Source organism: Hypanus sabinus, unplaced genomic scaffold (assembly GCF_030144855.1).
Source record: "Hypanus sabinus isolate sHypSab1 unplaced genomic scaffold, sHypSab1.hap1 scaffold_93, whole genome shotgun sequence".
Lineage (NCBI taxonomy): Eukaryota > Metazoa > Chordata > Chondrichthyes > Myliobatiformes > Dasyatidae > Hypanus > Hypanus sabinus.
Window position 1 is genome coordinate 470,981 of NW_026781783.1, and position 19,993 is coordinate 490,973.

Sequence of the window (19,993 nt, forward strand, 5' to 3'; positions counted from 1 at the left end):
GTGAATTCGCTGATGCTCCTTCAGGTTAGATGAGCAAGGGAATCCCTTCCCACAGTCTGAGCACGTGAATGGCCGCTCCCCGGTGTGAAATCGCTGGTGTGCCATTAGGGTGGATGACCGAGTGAATCCCTTCCCGCAGTCCGAGCAGGTGAACAGCCTGACCCCAGTGTGAACTGACTTGTGTACCAGTAGTTCAGATGACCGAGTGAATCTCTTCCCACACTCTGAGCAGGTGAACGGCCTCTCCCCAGTGTGAACTCGCTGATGTACCTTCAGTTGGGATGAGCAAGTGAATCCCTTCCCGCAGTCTGAGCAGGTGAACGGCCTCTCTCCAGTGTGAACTCGCTAGTGTACCAGTAGGTCCGATGACCAAGTGAATCCCTTCCCACAGTCCGAGCAGGTGAACGGCCTCTCCGCAGTGTGAACTGACCTGTGTGTCAGTAGGTCGGATGACCGAGTGAATCCCTTCCCACAGTCTGAGCAGCAGAACGGCTTCTCCCCAGTGTGAACTCGCTGATGTTCCTTCAGTTTAGATGAGCAAGTGAATCCCTTCCCACAGTCTGAGCAGGTGAACGGCCGCTCCCCGGTGTGAACTTGCCGGTGTGCCATTAGGGTGGATGAACGAGTGAATCTCTTCCCGCAGTCTGAGCAGGTGAACGGCTTCTCTCCAGTGTGAACTCGCTGGTGTTCCTTCAGTTTAGATGAGTATTTGAATCCCTTCCCACAGTCCGAGCAGGTGAATGGCCTCTCCCCAGTGCGAACTCGCTGATGAGCCATTAGATCAGATGACCGAGTGAATCCTTCCCCACAAATTCAGCAGTTGACCAGCCTCTGCCCAGTGTGAACTGACTGGTGTCTCCACAGCTGGGAAGAGTGACTGAATCCCTTCTCACACACAGAACAGGTGAATGGCCTTGCCCAGTGTGAACCCGCTGATGTACCTTCAGTTGAGATGACCGAGTGAATCCCTTCCCACAGTCTGAGAATATGAACGGACTCTCTCTTGTGTAAAATAACGGGTGAGCCAGTCGGTCAGATGAGCAAATGAATCCCTCCACACAGTCTGAGCAGGAAGGAAGGTTGAGTGAATCCCTTGCTCCTCGTCTTAAATATCTGGATAGAGACAGCAAACCTGACGTGATCTGTTTGAGAATCCCGTAGACAAATTCCTTGTCATTTTTAACCTGTAAAAAAATTTACAAAATCCATCAATGGGTGAAGTACAACATTTCAGATGAGATCACCGATTTGTCAAGGTGTGATCTGGCATCACACTGTTACAGTGAAGTTCAACCCAAGTTGGAGAGAGAAGTCATCTTCTAACTGGGCACAGTGCTGCTATCTGGAATGACCATCAAACTCTCTGATGCTTTTCCTGCCTCTGCAAGAATGGGGCATTTCTGCCATCTCCAATCTGTGACCTGGCTCAGTCTGACTCTCTCCATTGATATTATTCCGTTCCCACTGAGCTGCATGGGTGCCCGACCCCACAGTAACTGAAACACTTTCACTCTCACCATATCTAGTCATGGGGTAACTATGGACCATATCTAGACATAGGTATCTTATGGATAGGGGAATCAAGGGATATGGGGACAGGGCAGGAACCGGGTATTGATGACACATCTGGCAGTGCATTCCACGCACCCATCACCCTCTGTGTAAAAAAAATTACCCCTGACAGCCCCGCAGCATCCATTTCCAAGCACCTTAAAACTATGCCCCTCATGTTAGCCATTTTAAACCTGGGAAATAGCCTCTGACTATCCATGCAATCAATGCCCCTCATCATCTTTTCATCTGAAATACGCTCTGAACATAAACAAGGGAACCATACATTGCTTTCAGGTTTTGTTCAAAGTATACAAAATTATTTGTGTACAGATAGGGTAAACGTGAGCAGCATTTTCCACTGAGGTTGGGTGCGGTGATGTAAGTGGTGAAGGTAAAAATTTAATGGGAGCATGTGGAAATAGACTTCACTGAAATGGTTGTGTGAGACTGGAATGAGATGTCAGCACAATCGGTGAATATGAGCTCGTTTTCAGCATTTAAAAGAAGTTTGGATGGGAGCCTGGATGGTAGGGGTATGGAGAGTGATTGTCCCGGTGCAGATAGTTGCATTTGACAGCTTAAATGTTTTTTCAGCATTGACTAGATGGGCCAAGTAGCCTGTTTCCGTACTGAACTTCTCCACATTTCTGTGACAGAGAAGCTGGCCAAACTTGTTTGGAAGGGAAAAGGTAGGAGTGACAACGGAGCAGCAATGGCTGGAGTTCCTGGGAGCAATTTGGGAGCTGAGTGATTGATACATCCCAAAGAAGTGAAAGCATTGGAAAGGCAGGAGGACACAACCATGGCTGAAATGAGAAGCCAAAGCCAACAAAAAAGCAAAACAGAGGGCAAACGAAAGAGCAAAAACTATTGGGAAGCTTTTGGAAACCAACTGAAGACAAGTAAAGAAAGTCAGATGAGCTCAGTGCGTGGAATCATGATATTTTAGTCATTAATGAGTCTTGGTAGCACCCAACAGTCTGAGGCATTTAGAGGAACAAAATATCTGGGGCCTCAATACCTCTTGAAAACCAAGGTTTCCTGCCCCAGTCACCTTTCAACTTTTATTTTGTAAGGCACGTACAAACTCTACACCCTCAAAGTTACACTTCTGAAGGCCTCCCACTTACCAAGTACTCCTTGGCCAGAAAACAGCAAAATTTGTTCCTCTAATCTGGAAATTTGTTCCTCTAAATCCCTCAGACTGTTGGGTGCAACCAAGTCCCAATAATGGCTACAATATCATAATTCCCTGTCCTCAGCTCATCTGGCTTTCCTACGATGCTTCTTGAATTGTGATAAATGCAGCTCAGCACATTCATACCATGCTTGACCATTTGATTGCTGACTCTTATCTGAGGTCTGAACAATATCTGACTGGTGTCAAGAAAACAACCTTTCCCTGATTGTCACAAGACCAAAGGAGCTGATTGTGGATTACAGAAGGAATGGAGAAAGGCTAGCCCCTATTGACATCAATGGATCTGGTGTTGAGAGGGTGAACAGCTTTAAGTTCCTGAGTACAAACATCAACAAGGATCTCAGATGGTCTGTTCATACCGGCTGTGTTGTGAAAAGCGCACAGGAGCCCCTTTTACACCTCAGATGGTTGAAGAAGTTTGTTATGGGCCCCAAATCCTAAGTGCTTTTTTACAGGGAGACAATTGAGAGCATCCTGACTGACTGCATCACTGCCTGATATGTGAACTGTACTTCCTTCAATCTCAGGAACCTGCAGAGAGTGATGCAGACAGCCCAGTGCATCTGTAGATGTGAACATCCCATGAGTCAGGGCATTTACACTGACAGGTGTTTAAAAGGGGCCCAAAGGATATTGGGGACCCAATTCATCACGACCACAAACTGTTCCTGCATAATGTGCATCGTGATTATTATGTACTGAGGTATTCATTTTAACAGCTAGCAAATCACTGGCAATAAGAACTTTGATCTCCTCTGGGTTTGTTATGAATGTACCACAGCTCTGAGGGGCCGAAGGGGCGGGAGCAGCCCCTTCCTTCCGGAGAATCGCAAGATTGCTATTAATTAGGGTCTCGGAGCCAGGAAGTGAGAGACAATGCAACGGTTTTGGCCATTGTTCTTAGAGGCACCTGTGTGACGTGCATGTCCCTGCTACGTGACAGCTACCATGGATATGGACACTCTCGGGCAATGTGGGGGTGGGGATTGCATCACCGTACTTTGATGGACATCTACAACTCTGCAAGTCAAGATAAAAGGGGACTGCAGGAGGCAGTACCCCAGCGACGCACCAGAAGGACACCCTCGCTCAAGGCTCCCGTAATAGCTGGAAGTCACTCAACGCCATGTGCACTCCTAACTCCTTTGCCTGGGGAGCGGGTGGCTGATAATACCGAGAAGGACTTTGAACTAACAACGGGGAAACCACGTTCCCCTGATTTTACGGAGTGACTTCATAAAGACCCGGGCAAGTTTTTTTTCGTTTTTCACCGATCCCTCTAAAACATGTGAAACCCCGAAAGGCTAAAGTCTGCAGACTTCTGAGTGACTTTTATATTTGCAACAGACAATATATTATCCCCTAGACAACAGTCTAGATTATTTTTTAATGATGATTATTACTACACCCGCGCTTTAGATTGAGTATTGACAACGTGCATTATCTGAATGTTTGTATTAACCTTACTTTTGTGCCGCTTTATAAATAAAAACTTTTGAAAATAGTGACATCAGACTTCAACGGACCTCTCTATCTTTGCTGGTAAGTTATCCAGTTACGGGATACGTAACAGGTTCGACTGAGTTCGTCTGCTCTCTCACACTCTATAGCAGGCCTGTAATGGGTAATGAAGCGTTTTCTCACCAAAGCTCTTGCATATTGTCCATAAGTGGATTGTTTGCTAAATTACGGTTTAAAAAGTCGGAGTTCCAAATATCACTCCACTTCTTCCCTCTTGTAAATTCTCCAGCAACTTTTGCATCACCACAATGCACACAGGGAACACCAGTTTCTAAAATGGACATAAATATTTCCCGTGAACCCTCCTGAGGAATTAAGGATATATACAAAAAAAAATATTTTGAACCTATGTAACCTCTGGCTAAAAGAATATTAGGGACTGAATAGGAATTTTTGAACTGAAGTAAACTCTGTGTTTAGTGGTTTGCTAAGACAGGCTCATTACCAGTTCTCTGTGGCATGCAGAGAGACTCACTGAGAGCTGATAATATTATGCATTGTATCTTCGTTAGCTGATAACATTATACATTGTACCCTCGTTTGAGTCAATGAAGGAGGACTGGCTGAAAAGGACAGGAATGAACATCTGTCTGTAATTAAGTCAGGGCCTTGCAAAGGGAATAACTGATAAGGTCTGGACAGTATATCCATCTGTAATTAAAACCTTCATTTAGCGAACTCTCTTATCTACGTAATTAAGTTTTGCGCCAACAGACCTGGTGGGCATACCAGTTCAAATAACATCTTGCAAAAGTAATGTTTAGGGCTTACTATGCATAAATGTCTGGGTTCATGTATAAATACACGGCTGTAACTTGACTAAGTCAGTCCACTTGCCAGATGATGGCAGTGCTTACGTGCCTTCCCTTTGACGTGCGTCTCAAACTCCTGCAGGAGAATGCGCAATAAACCGTGGTGACGATAAGAACCTAGTCTCCCAAGTTTTATTCAGATTCAACTTTAACATTTGGCATCATGAACAGGGTCCCAATATAGGGAGTGCCAAGCAGAGAGGCTGAGTAAGTGGCTGGACCACTCTGGGGAATGTGGAGATCGACTGGGCACCCAATAGGTATTTTACCTTTCGTCGCTCTCCATTAGTTCCTTTCAAGGAATGGACCCTCGCCCAAGGTGATCACATACCTTGAAGGGATTGGGAAAGAATCTGTTGGGAGACGCTTCTAAGGGAGGCTAAATATTACTAAGTGGGCAGGAGGCAGACGTGCCAGGTAAATTAATTAAATGAGCATGAAGTGCTAGCCGGGTAAATTAATTAAATGAGCATGAAGTGCCAGCCGGGTAAATTTGTTAAATGAGCATGAAGTGCCAGCCGGGTAAATTTATTAAATGAGCATGAAGTGCCAGCCGGGTAAATTTATTAAATGAGCATGAAGTGCCAGCCGGGTAAATTTATTAAATGAGCATGAAGTGTCAGCCAGGTAAATTTATTATGTGGACAGGAGGTGCCAGCCGGGTAAATTTATCAGTTTGTTAATTAAGCAGGAGGCTTTGTGCCGGGTAAATTACTTAGAGAACATGGGTCAATTGCAGTCGATTGATACGAGTGGGCCAGGAGCAGCCCGACACAATGTGTGAGAGTTTTCCAGACAAGGAAAAAGATTGCAGCGCTGAATAAGAAATTGGGGAACAAAATCTGGCCACTGGGGGGGAACCTGGGATATTACCTCATGAGAACAAGCAGTAAATTTGATATGGAATAAGAACAGTGGAAAGAAGTGGAAATTGTTGGAAAGGGAATGGAAGGATAAGGCAGATGCAGAGGTGAATGGTACGTTATTAGCAAGTTGGAGGAATAATGCATGTGACAAAGGGTAGAGGTACGTACAGCAGGAGGAACGCCAAAGGTTGGGAGACGCTAAAAGCCGAGCGTGAATGGGTGGATAGACGCAGAAAACAAGAGCAGGAAAAACAACATAAGCAAAGCGAGCCCAGCCTAGATAGGACAGAATGGCAGGAATGTCAGTCTGAAGTTCGAACTGGTAGGGAAACAAGAGATCCCGAACCCATGTCTGGCATACTGACCCTGTTTGAGGACAGTGACTGAGGTGTGGGCACCCACCATACACCCTGCCCCAACACCCAGCCAGGAGCCGAGTGCACCCGGTGCTGCCGAACCCCAATCCTCCCAGTACTCAGATACGGTGGCTGCTCGGGTAAAACAGTGGCAGCAGGGAAGGGGGAGGTCCCTATACCCTGAGATTCAGAAAGGGAATACCGATGACTATTCCGAGACGGGGAGGGAAGGATCCAATAGAACCCCAGAGTTAATGGCTCCACAAAGACATTGGCTCAATGGAAGAAGCCAAAGAGTGGTAGTGGAGGATTGCTACTCTGATTGGAGGCCTGTGAATTGTGGTGTGCCACAGGGATCAGTGCTGGGTCCATTGTTATTTGTTATTTGATACATAATTCCCTAAAAGTGGCATCACAAGCTGTAAAGAGAGCTTTTGGTACATTGGCCTTTATAAATCAAAGTATTGAGTATAAGAGTTGGAATGTAATGGTGAGGTTGTATAAGACATTGGTGAGACAGAATTTGGAGTATACAGTGCAGTTTTGGTCACCTAATTACAGGAGGTGTATTAATAAGATTGAAAGAGTGCACAGAAGGTTTGCAAGGATGTTTCCGGGACTTGAGAAACCAAGTTATTGTGAAAGGTTGAATAGGTTAGGACTTTATTCTCTGAAGCATAGGGGAATTTGGGGTGATTTGATAGAGGTGTATAAAATTATGATGGGTATAGATTGAGTGAATGCTAGCAGGCTTTTCCCACTGAGGCCAGGCGGAAAAAAAAAACTAGAGGTCATGGATTAAGGGTGAAGGAGGAAAAAGTTTAAAGGGAACATCAATGGGGGTCTTCTTCAGGCAGGGAGTTGGGGGAGTGTGGAATGAGCTGCCAGATGAAGTGGTGAATGTGGGCTCACTTTTGACATTTAAGAGAAACTTGGACAGGTACATGGATGAGAGGGGTACGGAGGGATATGGCCCAGGTGCAGGTCAGTGGGACTAGGCAGAAAAATGGTTCGGCACAGCCAAGAAGGGCTAAAAGGCCTGTTTCTGTGCTGTAATGTTCTATGGTTCTGAAGGCAATTGCACACCCAAATGCTGCCCAGTCCACCAGCTGGAGGAGGGACAGTCCTCAGTGATTCCTGTGTATGCACCCTGGAAGCTTCAAGAAATGATAATGATCATGAATCAGGTCCCAGATAGAAAAGAAAAACCAGCAGAGTTTGCTCAGTCTGTCCACAGTACTAACCAAATATTTAATGTGACTCTGCAAGATTTATTCGGACTCTGATGGGTGACTCTCTTAGCTGATGAGGGGCGGAAATGGAAGGCAGAATTGTGATACCAAACCTAACAGGAGTTACAGGCAGGAAACCATAATGAGAATGAACAGACAGACCGGATTATTCAAGCCTTGGAAAGGGCTCTCTAGCAACCTGTAAACATCACTGAAGTTCTTGAATGCAAACCTAAGCCTGGGGAATCGGGAATAGACTATTGGGAGTGATCTGTGGCCTGCTACGGCACTTTCGCAGGAGACCGAGTCTTTAATGATGGGAATCTGTTCCCCAGTTTAACACCTTACTGCTCCAATGCTTACCAACTGAGATAGCCAACGTGATTAAAACAAATAATATGGATTGGCCTGACAATGATCGAAATCGAATGCGGTGAGCTTTGACATATTATTGGGACCTGACATTGTGTGCTGTATCTGGGGATAAGAAATGGGAACAAACACCTACCAAGGGACAGGTGGGGACAACAACCTGTTTAGAAATTGACAATCAAAGATGCTTCCTACCGTGAGTACCACCCCTCAGGAAGAGCCCAATGTAACATTGCAAGTTGCTTGAATTCCTGTTCCGTTTACGATTGATGTGGGGGCAACCACAACCACACTCAATCAGGAAATAGTATCAGAAAAGGGATTTCAGCTATCAGACGCGACAATCACTCTGTTTGGGTTTGAATGAATGGATTGTACGTATTCACGTACCCAGCCACTGCAGGTGGAATTCCCGGGGAACCAGTGTGAGGTTTCAGTTACAGTCACCACCAGTCAGGGGTGTAGTTTTGCAGGGAGAGACTTGCTCTGTCCATTGGAAGTTGAGATTCTATGCACGGACAAGGGTATCACCCTGGGACTATCGAACAGCTTCCCCAGTTTCTGAACTCCCAGTGGTGGCACTTAATCTGGACTCCACTGTGTCTGCCCCCGGCTGGCTCTCATGTGACTCTGTGCTGTGACCCTCCGGGGTGCTCAACTGAGCAAAGCCAGTGTTATGCTCCCCTCGAGGGACAGAATTTCCCAGTCACGGTGATTGGGGAGGTTAAAGGAAACGAGGGCAGTGTATTTCTGGCCGAAGTTCCAGATTTCCTTTGGTGACACACAGGACTGGTTGTTCCCCACGCCACCTTTAGGGTTTGCCTTGGGTTCAAACCAAAGACCCTAGGGTTCCTTGCCTACATTTTGATGTAACAAGCCTCCAGCAACGAGGGAGACTGGCAAAACTTGGTCGTGGGACAACTCCAATACTGGAAGGAGTCTGAGGTGAAGACGGGATATCTGGTAAGACACTCTATTAATATTGACCGAACCCTAGACGTTTTACCCCGTCTCTGGGCAACCTCAGGCCATGAAGTTGGCCGCACCAACTGCCCCGTCTGGATCACGGTGATAGATTCTCCCATCCATACCTCAATACGCCCTCTACCCTGAGGCAACGTTTTGTGAGGATGGAAGCTCTTTTGTGGATCCAGCCGGGAAACAATATTCTGGCTATGCGATAGTAACGGACAGTGAAACAACTGAGCAGGCTTCTTTTGAAGCAGCTGACTCCACCCAGAAAGCTGTTTGCTCGGACTCCTGCCTGTATCCTAGCAACAGACTAAAGTGTGAACGTTCACACAGACTCCCGTTATGCATTTGGAATTGTACATGACTTCGGGAACATGGGGATTCCTGACTTCCTCTGGCCACCCCATTAGTAATGTTACCTTTGTAAACAACTTACTCACCGCTCTACAGCTACCTCGAGATTTGACTATTATTAAATGTGCGGCCCACACCCGCCAGTCAGACTGGGTCACTAAACGCAATCCTTTAGCAGATTACACAGCGAAAATTGCTGCACAATCCTCAATAGTTGTAATCCTCTCAGGTTCCCGTCAAGCAATCCTCCGTGACTCAAGCAGAACGGGTTTGCCAGACATGTGGGAGGTACGTATTTTTCAGGGGGACGCCTCTGAGGAGGAGTGCAAGCTGTGGTCCCAGATGGGGTGCCAGAAAGACCCCGAACTAGGATTTTGGATCATGCCAGTGGGACAGGTTTGTGTTCCTGCACAGTTCTTACCAATATTGGTTGATTATATACAGAATTGTACACACCTGGGAAAGGAGGGAATGGTTGGTAACCTGTAACCAGCACACCGGGTATGACTCCCCTGACAGGTGGACCTTTTTCGTGTCTACAAGTTGATTTTATTCAATTGCCTAGAGTACATTGCTATAGATAATGCTTAGTTATTATACATGTGTTTAGTAGATGGACTGAAGCTATTCCAACTCCCAATAATACTGTTATGACTATTGTGAAGGTATTATTACAGGAAATAATTCCCAGGTATGGCCTGCCAGAGATGCTGAGCTCTGACAAGCGCCCACACGTTGTGGTGAAAGTGAACAAAGAGGTATGTAACAAACCAGCTATCAGGCAATAATTCTACCGTACACCACCCACGGGTTGCTGCCATAGTGGAAAGAGCCAATGGCACTCTGAAGATTAAATTGCCAAAGTAACGGTGGAGACTGACCTCACTTGGTTGAAGGACCTACCGTTAGCCCTATTCCACATGAAGGTTACCCGACGGGGGAAAACAGGGTCATCACCAGCTGAAGTGATGTATGGACGGTCCATAAGGACACCCTGGGGACCACCTTGTGTCCATTGCTCCCAGAAATTCTACCAGCAAAATTCAAAATTGATACCCTTGGGGAAGAGATGGGAAATAACCAAAATTCTCCAAGCATTACATATATGACAGGCTTACAAGGAAGAGAATTTTCACTCCTCCTCACAGAGGAGTGATTATCCCACCACAGAACCGGGGAATATTGTCCTGATCAAGAACTGGGATTGAGGGAAACTCAGATCTCGGTGGAGAGGAGCATATCAGGTGTTACTGACCACTCCACGGCTGTGAAACTGAAGGGGCAATCTCGGTGGATACATCGAATAGACTACAGACATGTTACTGAAGGAACTGAGTAGAAGGACTCTCTCAGACTAAAGGAAAATGTATTTTCTGATAGTGGTGTTCATGGTTGTGTCTTTGACAGGGCTCACCCCAGCATCCGGGGGCCCTCATGTTAACACATTTCTGTGTCTCTGTCACACCGATGCCAAACAGGTAGAACTAGGGGCCTGCTGGGTTTGTGCTGAAATTCCGCAGCATGGTAAAACTATGATTCCAATGTCAGTAATCCTACTCAACCAGAGTGAGGAACTCTCAGCCTGGGCTTTCTCAAACAACACCCGGGAAAGTGAGGTGAGGAAATGTGGTATTATCAGAAATGACTGTGGCTGTCAGTGTACTGAGGGATGGTATCTCAGGCTCCCACCAAACACAACTTCCTAGACTGGGAAACATGCATCCTGGCCATACTCACAGGTGCACGGCAGCGGAGAGGAACAACTGAGCGATTCTGGATGATCACTTTTCTCTCCTATGGAGTAGCCAGGAATCCACCAATCAATTTGGCTATAGCACGAGGAGCTGGACACAATACTGCAGGGTCCCTGACAGAAACACAGGCCCAAGTAACAGAAATATCCACTGAGATGATTGCAATCTGGCAAACAGTCCTACAGAATTATATGGCTTTAGATTTTATCCTCACTGAGAAAGGTGGAACCTGTGCTAATATTGACACAGAATGCTGCACCTATATCCCTGATGAGTCTACTAACGTTACATCCCTCTCTGAGCACACTGCCAAGGAGATTGACAGCATGAAGAAAGTAGGGCAGGATTTAAACGGGTTCACTGAAGGTTCGAAATGGTGGCCTTTGAAGGCCTGTTAGTTAATATGTGGGGCGTGATATTGCATTATGGCCTAATAGTTGTGCATATCATTGTTATAATTACTGTTGAACGCTGTTTTTACTCACTGATAAGTCAATGCTGTACTCAGTTGCTTTCTCTGTAAAAAACTACTGCTTTGTTGATCATTTAATGATCAAAAGGAGGGAGTGATAAAGTATGCAAAAGGGTTAACACTTGGTTAAACAATAGCAGCCTGTTTTTCTGAAAGAGACTGCTGATGAGCACCAGATGCTCTAAGCCATGCTGAGCCCTATTTCTTCTTGAGGTAAGCTAGCTCGGGTTCCAGGATGCTCATCTCCTTGTGCACTCACATGTAGAGATAGGACAGCTTCAGTCTGTTCTGTGTATGTAAGCCATTATGACTATTTTGTAATTTGTCTTTAGGGGCTGTCATGTAGTAAATAACTTTGGCTCCAGCCTGTCTTATGTGGTGGGTATCTGGACAGATATATCTGTGGTGTAAGGGGAATTGTTAGTCAGTTAGTGGATTGGGCGGGAACAGTCATAGACTCTTCCTGTTTGAGTGACTAACTGAATAAGCCCCGGGTGCTTCGAATAAAGAGTTTGTGCTCATACGGTCTCTGAGTGACTTTATCTGGATTTGACTTTGACAGAATGGGATAGCTTTTAAAGGGCTGGGCTGCTGGAAGCACATTACCAGACCTGAAGTGATTCCAACCGGGTCTGACAGAGGCATAACTGGTATTTCTGGGCACATTCAGTCTCACTCCAGCTATTCCCTACCTTCTTTTGTACAGGTATGTAATGTCTAAAGGACCAGTGTTTGAGTAAATGAGACTCACCAAACTTTCTCCTGACTGAATCACTGGAATCTCCGAGTCAGATGGGTTCTCTCCAGTTGATGCTCTCAGTCCTCGGGCAGGTTCACTTGTTGCTGTTCCCTCATCTTCAGTCGTGGTTTGCTTCCAGTTGGGGTTTTTCTTCCAATAACTCTCTCACCGCAGGTCTAACTTTAACATGAAACATAAAGAAGCACATTAACAATAAAAAGGAGCACCAGACATTTCTGCTTAATGTTACTAAGAACAAAACTCACTGAAACTTAAACGTTGAAGATATAATGATCTCAGTGAACAATCTTTTATTGTCCCTCACACATCACAAAATGATATGGGATAAGATGGAGCCATCACTCAGTCATGGTAAGACATAAGACACAGGAACAGAATTAGGTGATTCAATCCATCTGGTCTGCCCCACCACTCAACCATGGCTGATTTTATTCCAACACCATATTCCTGCCTTTCTCCTGTAATCCTGAAGTTACTCAGCAATCATGAGTATATTAATCTCTGCCATATATATACCCAAATGGCAGCCTCAACCAACCTCTGCGGCAGCAAATTCCACAGATCAGACATCTTTTGGCCACTTTTTTTTCCTCATCTCAGTTTTAAAGGGAAGCATCTTTATTCTGAGACTGTGCTGTCAGATCGCACTGTCCGTCTAATGGAAACATCCTCTCCATGTCCACTGTTTCCAGGCTTTCCAGCATTCGGTAGGTTTACTTAACCATACATCTCCCCCACCACCCCCACCGTCCCTCTGAACTCCATTGAGCACAGGTCCAGAACCACCAATTGCTCCTCATACATAAAGCCAATCTTTCCTGTGATTATTCTTGTAAATCTTGTCAGCAACAACTGTACTGAACACAAACAGGTACCAGGATAATTTACAGAGAAAAGTTGTGCTTGCTTTACTGCTCTACTATCACAGAATGACCCATTTCCATTTCCAGGTTAAAACAGGTCCATTTCAGGAAATATAAACCATTCCAGGGTGAATGTAATAAACAGAAACTGGAATTACCAGAAACACTCAGCACGTATGGAACAGCTGTGTTGAGAGGACAAACTTTACAATTCAGGTTAATATATTTCATCAGAATGACTTCAAACATTTTCAGTTTTAAGTGCCTATCTCCAGCAACTTGAGATTCTGCTTGATTTCTGCCGAGTGACAGACAGGTGACAGTGGGTGGGGGGGGGGGGTGATTTCCAAACACAGTTCAACACCAAACTCAAGGGTCTATTTCTACTGTTGTAAACACGGAACTGCCCATTTACTCATAGCCTCTCCCTGTGAGAGATGAAATGGGAAATCATCCTCTCCTCAGATTAGCAGTCTTTGCTTCCAAAGGAACTCCAGAAACAAACTGCTGATCCCAGACCAGAAATACTCACTCAACACCTCATAAGCCCAAGCAGCTCGATCCCCGGGTCCATTTTACCTGGATCAAGAACTGTGAATAGTTAAGTGAGTAGAAGATGAACTGATCTCCAAAAGTTAAAGTTAAAGATGAAACACCCTATTCAACATTTTAAGGAACATTTTTGTTTTGTGTAATTTTAGAGTGAAAAAAAATAAAAGGAACAGCATGCAAAAGTTTGGGGACCCTAAGAGATTTAAGCTCTCAGATAACATTTACCAAGGTCTCAGACCTTTATGAGATTGTTAGTGCTATGGCTTGTTCATAATCTTTGTCAGGAAAGTCCAGGTGATGAAAATTTCAAAGCTTTATAAATACCCTGACTCCTCAAACCTTCTCCCAGCATCAGCAGCCATGGGCTCCTCTAAGGAGCTGCCTAGCACTCTGAAAATTAAAATAATTGATGGCCACAAAGCAGGAGGAGGCTATAAGAAGATAGCAAAGCATTTTCATGTAGCCGCTTCCTCAGTTCGTAACATAATTAAGAAATGGCAGTTAACAGGAATGGCGGAAGTCATCCAAGAAATCTTTCCCACAGAACTGCTCGTAGGATTGCTAGAAAGGCAAATCAAAACCCCCATTTGACTGCAAAAGACCTTCAGGAATATTTAGCAGACTCTGGAGTGGTGGTGCACTGTTCTACTGTGCACAAATATGGCCTTCATGGAAGAGTCATCAGAAGAAAACCTTTCCTCCATTTTCACCACAAAATTCAGCATCAGAAGTTTGCAAAGGAACATCTAAACAAGCCTGATGCATTTTGGAAACAAGTCCTGTGGACTGAAGTTAAAATAGATCTTTTTGGCTGCAATGAGCAAAGGTATATTTGGAGAAAAAAGGGTGCAGAATTTCATGAAAAGAACACCTCTTCAACTGTTAAGCATGAGGATGGATCAGTCATGCTTTGGGCTTGTGTTGCAGCCAGTGGCACAGGAAACATTTCACTGGTAGAGGAAAGAATTAATTCAAATAAATACCACAAATTCTGGAAATAAACATCACACCATCGGTAAGAAAAGCTAAAGGTGATAATGGATAATGATCCTAAACACACCTCAAAATTCACAATGGACTACCTCAATAGGTGCAAGCTGAAGGTTTTGTTATGGTTCTCACATTCCCCCAACCAAAACATCATCGAAAATCTGTGGATAGACCTCAGAAGAACAGTGCATGCAAGACAGCTCAAGAATCTCACAGAACTGGAAGCCTTTTGCAAGGAAGAATGGGCAACAATCCCCAAACAAGAATTGAAAGGTTCTTAGCTGGCTACAGAAAGCATTTACAAGCTGTGATACTTGCCAAAGGGTTGTTACTAAGTACTGACCAGGCAGGGTGCCCAAACTTTTGCTTCAGACCCTTTTCCTTTTTTGTTATCTTGAAATTGTAAAAGATGGAAAAGAAGAAGTAGTCGAGCTTAAAATATTAAAAAATGTGTCATCTTTAACTTTATGCCTTTTGGAACTCAGGTCATTTTTTATTCACTATATTGCTATTCACAGCAACAGAAATTTTGACCAGGGATGACCAAACTTTTTCATGTCACGATATGTAATTTTCTTGTTAAATGATACTTTAAAAAGTCAGATTTCCAAATATCACTCCCCACTTGCAAATTATCCAGCAACTATTGCGTCGCCACAATACACACAGGTAACACCAGTTTCTGTATCGTACATAAATATTTCCCCTGAACCCCCACCCCTCTCCAGGTGGCTGACAGTGGTGAACTCGGTGATGGCAATGCCAAAGAATATGAAGGGAAGGGCAGTCGTCTGTCTCACTGGAGTCTGGCACATTTGTGATGTGAAAGCTACTTGTTGCCCAGGGCAAAGGTGTTTGATATCAGTACGTACCCAGACAGAATGGGTCAAAGCATGTCCTCACAGGTAGAAAACGCCAGAACAAGAGCAGGCAGAACAAGCAACACACACAAAATGCTGGAGGAACTCAGCAGGCCAGGCAGCATCGATAGAAAAGGGTACTAATGCTGAGTTCCTCCGGCATTTTGTGTGTTGCCTGGATTGCCGGCAGCTGCGGTTGGAGGCAGAACAAAGGTGACTGTCTCAACAGCTGATAGAAAGATTTTGTTCCCTTTCTCCGAGTTTCTGATCCCTGCATTTAGTTTTCTGGAGCTCAGCTCTGTCTGTGAGATCTATTTGCTCCCATTCCCTGATCAGCCGGAAGCTCCCCGGGGCCCGAGTACGGATCGTGGGGCTGAGAGAGAGGTGAAAGACCTGTCCTGTGCCGAGTTTGTGAGTCACGGTGTTCAGTGTTCACAGCAATTGTCACTCAATTAAAGCCCACCCAGCACCCGCTCTTACCTCTGCCGGTCCTCCCGACATTTTGTGTAGTGCGCGCATGCGGAGTTATCCAAGACAGCGGCAAGCTTGACGCCTGCGCATTTGATCGGTGCTTCAAGCGACAGCGAAATTTTAAATGCGCGGCTTTATGGGTAATCACGGTGCCATTAAAATTTTCTGCAAGGACCGGTTTCATACCCATACCGCAGTTTGTTTTGTGTGTAGAAAAATCAACAGTTTTTTTTTACCCAGAAAGCGGCTCCAATAAACGATACACTCAATATCAACAGGTATTTCGTTTATTTAATGCCGAAGTACAATCCTCCTACGAATGCAGATATGAAACAGAAGAGATTCTGCAGTTGCTGGAAAACAGCGACGCACACACACACAGTGCTGAAGGAGCTCTGCAGTTCAGGCAGCAACTAAGCAGAGGAGTACAAAGTCCAGACATGCTGAAAGGGCTCGGCCTAAATGCAGTCCATTTATTCCTCTCCACATTTGCTGCCTGATCTGCTGATTACCTGCAATGTTTTGTAGACATTAACCATTTAGTTTTTCAATTGACCAGTTTCCAAATGTTACTCATCTTTCATTCATAGCCACACCCTGCTGGTCTGGTTCCTCTTCCTCCTCCTCCTTGTAAGCTCCAGACCCCGTCTCTTTCCGGAGACCGAGAGCCCTGATTGGTGCTGGCAACTCTTTGGATTCTGACTTTGCTTCACCGAAGATTCACTCGCTAGTCTGCTGTCAGGCGATAGAGGCGCATTGCAACAATCCAGCTGTCTGAGGCACAGTCCTTTGAAATTAGTGAGTGTGGTAGAGACAGGGGATTTGATACAGAACTGATTTATCTTTCACGGATCCACAATATTAAACACCAGTCTAGTTTAAGGCTAACATCAGCAAAACAGAGTCCCCCAATGCCCAGTGACCGGGGTTCAGTCCTGGGTGCGATGAGCAGCCACAAGAACTGCAGAATCTGACAGTAACAGTCCCTCATGAACCTGCAGCGGCCTTCAGTCACCGTGATGGTTAAACATTTAACTCGGAGCTGATTTGATCTTCCTCCCTGACTTTAAGTTGCTGGTGCTGCAGCAGCTGGGATGATTGAATAAAACTCTTTGTTCACTTCGGGCAGAAATGTGGCCTCTATTTATTGTAAAGTCACCGGAGCATCACGAGGTGGGTTAACTCTTCACACACACGGAGCAGGTGAACGGCCGCTTCGCAGTGCGAAGCTGCTGGTGTATCTGGAATGGCTGACTGATTCCCTTCCAAAAATGAGAGCCAGAGTATGACGTCAAACTGCTGTAACGTCACGGCATTGTATCCAATCAGATCACAGACATGGACACGTGATCGGGCTCTCCTGGCAGCGAGTGGGGGGTTGTCTTCTCCAGCATCTCGGCCTCTACATTCAAGGATCAGTGGCATTCAAACGCTGGTGAACTGCCAGATACAGCGGAGCTATCGTTCTGTTGTGTTTGTGATTCCCACACACAGATCTTTTGACATTTCAACACTGTTAAAAGTTTACAGACCACGTCAGTGGGTGAAGGAGAACATTTCAACTCAGGTAATTTTAATCTCCTTGGTGCCTTCAGAGAAAAGCACTGTTACAGCAAAAAACAATTTGGAGGAACAAGATTTCATCTTCTAACTGGCTACAGTTCCGGCATCAGGCACAATATCAAACTCTCTGCTTCCGTCTCTGTATCAAAATGGATCATTCCTCCCCTTCATCAGTCAGTGACTTTGCTCAGGTTGTCTATCTCCTTCGCATTCTGGGCATGCGTCACACACCCACTAAGACTACATTTTATTTACACGGATGCGACTAGAGACTTTCTGATTATTATGTCCCTCATGGCATCTGACGGTGGTAAACTCAGATTCAGCAATGGTATTGATCCTCAGGAGTAGGTGATTAGGCGTTTTCATTGGAGATCAATAAACTGCCGGTAGTGTGCAGCTGGATGAGTGGTTCATTTTCAGACTGGAAGGAGGAAGCGTTTGGAGTTCCCCAGAGATCAGTCCCTGACCACAGTTGTTCACAGTTTAATGTCCTGGCGGAGGCAGCGAGATGTCAGATGTCGCAGACTGCCGGTGACGCAGAAAGAGTGGAGTTGGGGAAGGGGAGGCTATTCAAATGCAATTTCGTAGCTTTGCAATCAGTACATAGTGCACTGGGGAGCTGCAGTGACGGGTTCCATTGCTGGGATCAGTGCACAGTCACGTGGGCTATGAGGATTTAAGAATCTCATGCCGCGGAGTAAGCCTATCATTTGTATATTTAAGTTGTATGTATGGCATTGTGATAACCTGATACTTTAGCCCTCCACGAGCTCTCTATCCAATCCTTTCAATATCCGACTTCATCCGTAAATTTGACCACAGGGCCATCAATACTGTCATCCGATGCATTGACATAGAACACAAAAAGAAACGTTGCTAACCAGACCCCTGTGGACATCTGGGGTAACAATCTCAGAATTGGTGCCTGTGCCCCTGCTAGAGATGAAAGAATATCATTGTCAGGCGTATTAATGTGTGGCTGAGAGATTTGTCTAGGGGGCAGGGCTTCAAATTCCTGGATCACTGGGGCCTCTTCCGGGGGAGGTACGACCAGTACAAAAAGGACGGGTTACACCTGAACCCAAAGGGGTCCAATATCCTCGCGGGCACAGATGAAAAGGAAAAGAGGAATTATGTGAGGAAGCTGGCACCAAATATCAAAGAAGGTATTAAAAGCTTTTTTGTTAATAATATAAAGGATAAATTAGAGTCAAGTGTAGATATAGAACCAATGCGGATTAATGCTGGGGATATTGTAATGAGAGATGCAGAGAGGGCAGTGGAACTGAATGATTCGAAGACATCTGCAGTATATCGGACGTTCAAGAGTGTCACAGAAGTGAAGTTTGTGCAGTGAAAATTATGACTGAGAAGGTGCTCAGGAAGCTCAATGGTCTGAGGTTGGATAAATCTCATGGACCTTATGGAATGCTTCCTTGTATTCTGAAGGGAGCAGCCGGAGAGATTGCAGAGGCATTAACGATGATCTTTCAAGAATTGTTAGATTTGTGGCATTGTACCAGGTGACTGGAAAATTGGAAATGTTACCCCGCTATTTAAGAAGGGTGGGCGGCAGCAGAAAGGAAACTATAGACGTGTTAGCCTGACATCAGTGGTTTGAGAAGTTGTTGGAATCGATTGTTAGGGATGAGATTACGGAGTACCTGAGACACATGACAAGAGATGCCAAAGCCAGCATGGATTCCTGAAAGGAAAACCCTGCCTGAGAAACCCACTGTGAATCTTTGAGGAAATTATCAGCAGGGTACACAAAGGAGATGCAGTAGATATAGTGTACTTGGATCTTCAGAAGACTTTGACAAGGTGCTGCACATGATGCTGCTTGGCAGGATAATAGGCCATGGAATTACAGGGAAGTTACTAGCATGGGTGGAGCATTGGCTGATCAGCAGAAAGCAGAGTGGGAATAAAGGGTTTCTATTCTGGCTGGCTGCCGGTTCTGAGTTCCACAGGGGTCGGTGTCCGGACCGCTGCTTTTTACGATGTATGTCAATGATACGGACAATGGTATTAATGGATTTGTGGCTAAGTTTGCCGATGATACAAAAATAGGTGGAGGAGCGGGTAGTGTTGAGGAAACAGAGACCCGACAGAGAGACTTAGATAGTTTATGGGAATGGGCAAAGAGTTGGCAAATGAAATACCAAGTTGGAAAGTGTATGATTATGCACTTCGGTGGAAGAAATAAACGGGCAGACTATTATTTAGATGGGGAGAGAATTCAAAATGCAGAGTTGCAAGTGGTCTTGGGAGTCCTTGTGCAGGATACCCGAAATGTTAACTTCCAGGTTTAGTCGGTGGTGAAGAAGGCAAATGCAATGTTGGCATTCATTTTTAGAGGTACAGAATACAAGAGCAGAGACATGATGGTGAGGCTGTCGGGGGACTACACTTTGAGTATTGTGTGCAGTTTGGTCTTATTTTAGAAAGGATATACTGATGTA

The 19,993-nt window shown here is 45.3% G+C and overlaps 1 protein-coding gene across 3 annotated transcripts; it reads right to left on the reverse strand.

Annotated features, from left to right (window-relative positions):
• Window positions 1–335: 335 nt before the first annotated feature.
• On the reverse strand, window positions 336–15,996 carry LOC132390494 (zinc finger protein 239-like). Of its 3 annotated transcripts, XM_059963108.1 has the most exons (4): window positions 15,972–15,996; window positions 12,218–12,385; window positions 10,978–11,107; window positions 336–1,184 (listed from the first exon to the last, which is right to left on the reverse strand). In XM_059963108.1, the coding sequence occupies exon 4, from the start codon at window positions 775–777 to the stop codon at window positions 346–348; it is 432 nt and encodes a 143-aa protein (XP_059819091.1). In that variant the 5' UTR covers window positions 778–1,184; window positions 10,978–11,107; window positions 12,218–12,385; window positions 15,972–15,996; the 3' UTR covers window positions 336–345. The 3 variants fall into 3 exon arrangements, with proteins under 3 accessions (XP_059819091.1, XP_059819090.1, XP_059819093.1); XM_059963107.1 differs by lacking the exon at window positions 10,978–11,107; XM_059963110.1 differs by lacking the exons at window positions 10,978–11,107; window positions 12,218–12,385.
• Between the last annotated feature and the right edge of the window lie 3,997 nt (window positions 15,997–19,993).